Raw genomic sequence first — 4,112 nt, 5'->3', positions numbered from 1 at the left:
TGGCAGGAGAAAGGCTCAGGGGGTACAGACCTGGGGGCCAGGAGAGAAAGGGCCGGCCAGAGGAGAGACAGAAAAACAGAAATAGAGAAACAGAAACATACTGAGGGGTGACAAGCCAGAAATATAGAGGAATCGGGACCCGGAAAGCAAGAAGGGGACGGAGAGAGGACAAGAGAGAAGGAAGGGAAAGGAACTGGAAGAAAGAGCAGGGAAGGGAAGGGAAAAGGAAAAAAGGGATGAGAAGTTCTGGAGAGAGAATATGAGAATGGTGTATAATTTATTCTCTTCCCGGGTTCAAGGCCGGGTCCCAGGCCTCCAAACGATCTCAGAAGCAACTTGTAGAAAACAAATCCCAGACGAAGACCAAACCAAAGAGCCATCCACCCTGCCCAGGCCGGCAGTTCTGCCCGCTCAAGCAAGTGGGGCTTTCAGTACCTGATGGGGCGGCCGGCACAGGGCGCCCTCCCGACTCTGTCTCTCTGGTCCCCAGCGCCAAGCCTAGAAGGCGAGCGCGTCGAGGCAGGCGGGGCTCTAGGAGCCCAGGTCCACGAGGTTGGCCGACATGGGGTTGAGGATGGAGTCCTGCAGGCCGTGGTGGTGCTGCAGCGGGTCCGCGCCGCCTCCGCCCGGCACGGGCACGGGTACGGCGCTGGGGCCGGGAGGGTGGCCCAGGCTGTGCAGGGACGGCAGCCCAGGGGGCGGCGGCGGGCTGAGCAGCAGAGCGGGGCTCGACGACGAGTGGTCTGGCGTCCCCGACGGCGTCTTCTCGTCCTCCGAGCTGCCTAGCACCGACTTGCCGCTGCCATTCAGCGACGCAGCCAGTGGGTTGTGGCTGTTGGAGTTGGAGTTCTCGCTGTTCTCCCTGCAAGTGCAGGAGCAAAGCGGCCGGGTCAGCGGGGAAACCGAGGCCGCTCGGCGCCACCGCGTCGCCCGGAGCCAGACCCCGCCGCTCGCCTCCGCGCCAGAGCCGCCGGGCGCTGCCCGCGGGTGTTTTCGGTTTCTACCATTTTCTCCGCCTGGCCTGGGGCTCGCGTGCTTTCTGCCGATTCTCTTCCTCGCCCAGTACAAGATTTTCTCTCTCTTGTCCTTTTCTCTGTGCCATCTCTATCCCTTCACGTCTCCTGTTCTTAACCTCTTGAATATCTTTCCTGTTCCTTGTAGGTTCCGGCTCTACCGCGCCCCCCCTTCACTGAGCTGCTAACATTTCTTTGCCAGAGGAGAGGGGCCGCAGAGCAGGGCTCAGTAGAGTTGGGGGAGAAGGAGACAGAGAGGAAGGGAAGATGCCTGGGTTTTCAGATGCTTGGCTCCCTGAGCCGGAGTTGTTGAGTAGAGGTGGGGCTGGGAGAGCGAGGGCTCATGTGAAGTTAGAGCTCTCAAAGGCCTTCACCACTTAAAGGAAATCTCTGGGGGTCAGGTTCCTGGAGCTAAGGGTCCTTTCTTTCTAGGTCCAAACTGGCAGGTCTTGTGAGGGCTCTCCTTGCTGGGCCCAAGGACAGGACAAGGCCCTAAGGATGTAGCCTTCCCCTCCCTGGTAGCACAGCGCAAACCTCCGCTGAAAGACTGGAAGCTGGAGGCTTGGAGGGCAGCCCTTGGTGGGGGGGATTGCTAATCCAGGCCTAGACTTTTCCAGCATATAGAAACTGGGGGCTTCTGCCGCTCTCACCTGGGGCCTGGCCTGAGAACCTGAGTTCTTCAGGAGTCTGGATGCATGCCAGGCTGGGTAGAGGGGGACCCCAGCAAGGAGAACCCACCTCCTGCTCTGCCTTTGACTGTCAGCCCCGAACAGATCGGGAGATTTGGAATCTTGGGTCATTTTTCTCTTCACTGGCTTCCCAAGACCCTTCTTTCTGTTTTCCTGGAGGGGAACTTCGCACATGGCTGGCAGTGGAGAACTTCCAACTGTACATACCCGACCTCATTGTCTGGGAGGCCAGGGTCGGCCTGAAGCTCCCCCTTCCACTTTCAGAGATCTGGTTCTGCTGTTCAGCAACACCCTGCCCCCCAACCCGCACCCTAATCATTTACTCTGGGCTGCACGTGCCCTATACCCCCAACCCCAGGTGTCTTGTTTTGCTGTTACACTCAGGCTGGATTTCTGTTCCCATAACCGGTTTTTCTCCCATTTCCTCCTTCATATTTGGGGTTCAGAGGAGCCACAGGCTGGCAGTCACTAGGGCTTAATTGTCAACTGTTAGGCTGGTTCAGGAAGTCCTGGTTTCCTTGAGAACAGGCAACTCCCAGCCCTTCTGCAGCTCTCAGTTCACCCCAGAACTACCAATCTCCCGCACTGTAGCGCCAGAGGGGAGAAGAGTCAAGAGCCGGGCAGGCCAGGGAAGGACTGCTGGGTCCAAAAAGGCAGGAAAAGGGCATATGTTTCTCTTTTGCTCTCCTACAGCTGACAATTCCTCCCGGTCTTGCTCCTCTTGGTCCTTCCTATAAAGGATAATTTATTATCCTTATTAACTTCCATATCCAGACAAGGACTATTCTTGCCCAGGCCCCTCCGCCTGCAGGTCACACCAGGGAGGCATTAATCCCAGTCCTGACCCCTAATCCCACTTGGGCCTAGAGCTGAGTAAAACGAACAGGAAGTGCGCAGAAGTGCCGGTGAATTCGCACAGAGAGCCCCAAATCTGCAGCCCTGAGAGTCCCCTCTGTCCTTCCGAAGACTGTCACACCCTGCCTGCTGTGTCCCCCCTTGCACAGGATCCAGCCACTGTCTTGCTTTCACCCTAAAGTTCGCTGCCTCTCCACTTTTCTTCGCAAGCGACCCGGGAGTGAGCTGACAACCTCCCCGATCGCTTTGCCCGCTTTAGACAAATTTCTGACCTCTCGGTCTCCCACCACAAGACCTGAAGGCCGGCAGGGTCAGTCGAGACTGCAGCTGGGCCGTGGCAGGGACCGAGTATCCCGTTTAGGCCTCTTCCTAGGGGCTGCGCATACGTCCCGCGACCCCCTCCCTGGAGCCCCGGGGGGAGCTGGCGCCGAAGTTCTACTTACTCGTACCTTTCTTTGGCCTCCGCTGCCCGGTCACGCTGCCGCCGGTTCTTGAACCAGTTGCTGACCTGCGTGGTGGTGAGGCCCGTGGCCTCGGCCAGCTCGCGCTTCTCGCGTGGTGAGGGGTAGGGGTTATGCGCATACCACTCGCGCAGCACGCTGCGGCTCTTTTCCTTGAAGCAGTAGCTGGTCTCCTCGCCGTCCCAGATGGAGCGCGGCAGCGGAAACTTGCGGCGCACGCGGTATTTGCCCACGGCGCCCAGGGGCCGGCCGCGCAGCTTCTCCGCCTCGATGTAGTGCGCCTTGAGCCACAGCTGCTGCAGCTTGGCGTGGTTGTGCGGCGAGAACTGGTGGCTCTCCAGGATCTTGTAGAGCTCGCGGAAGTTGCCGCGGTGGAAGGCCACCACCGCCTTGGCCTTGAGCACGCTCTCATTCTTGTGGAGGTGCTCGCAGGCGGGCAGCGACCACAGGAAGCGGCCCAGCCGCTCGATGTTGCCGCCCTGCTGCAGCACCTCGCACACGCACGCCACTTGCTCCTGCGTGAAGCCGAAGGTGGGCAGCATGGACATGGTGCCGGCTGCGCCCCCGCCCGCCCGCGCGCGCCCTCACCGCGCTGCGCCGTCCGGCATGGGCGCCTCCCCGCCGGGCCGTCCGCGCCGAGAGGCGGGCGGGGCTGCCCCCCCGGCCCCGCGCGGTCTCTCGGCGAACTCCGAGTCACTGCAGCCCGTCCCGGCGCCTGCCGCAGCTGCCGCGCTCTTCCGCGCCCCCGCCGACTGCGCGCCTCGCCTGCGCCCTCGTCCAAGCCCGGGGGTCGCCCGGGGCGCCGCTCCGCATGCTCCGCGCCCGCCCGCCGCTCCCTCGCTCGCTTCTCGCTCGCTCTCCCTCCCGTCTAGCTCGCTCGCTGCTTTTTTAATAATATTATTCTAAGCGGGCATGAGGCGCGGCGGCCCGCGCCCTGATTGGTCTGGTTATCTGACCCGGGGCCTGCCCGCGCCAGACAATAGTCGGAGTCAAATTATTCGCCATGGAGACGCTGTCAGTCACTGGTAACCCGAGCCCCGGCGGGTCGGGCGGCTCCCCCCGGCCGGCTCCGCTGACAGATCGCGGGGCTCAGC

General features: G+C 61.5%; 1 protein-coding gene across 1 annotated transcript; it reads right to left on the bottom strand.

Annotated features, from left to right (window-relative positions):
• Positions 1–531: 531 nt before the first annotated feature.
• Positions 532–3,566, bottom strand: SIX2 (SIX homeobox 2). Its single transcript, XM_045981768.1, has 2 exons — positions 3,007–3,566; positions 532–862 (listed from the first exon to the last, which is right to left on the bottom strand). Exons 1-2 carry the CDS (start codon positions 3,564–3,566, stop codon positions 532–534), a joined length of 891 nt encoding a protein of 296 aa, XP_045837724.1.
• Between the last annotated feature and the right edge of the window lie 546 nt (positions 3,567–4,112).

Source organism: Meles meles, chromosome 16, assembly GCF_922984935.1.
Source record: "Meles meles chromosome 16, mMelMel3.1 paternal haplotype, whole genome shotgun sequence".
Classification (NCBI taxonomy): Eukaryota; Metazoa; Chordata; class Mammalia; order Carnivora; family Mustelidae; genus Meles; species Meles meles.
Note: the sequence above shows the minus strand (reverse complement) of the source record. Positions and strands in the feature narration are given on the sequence as shown.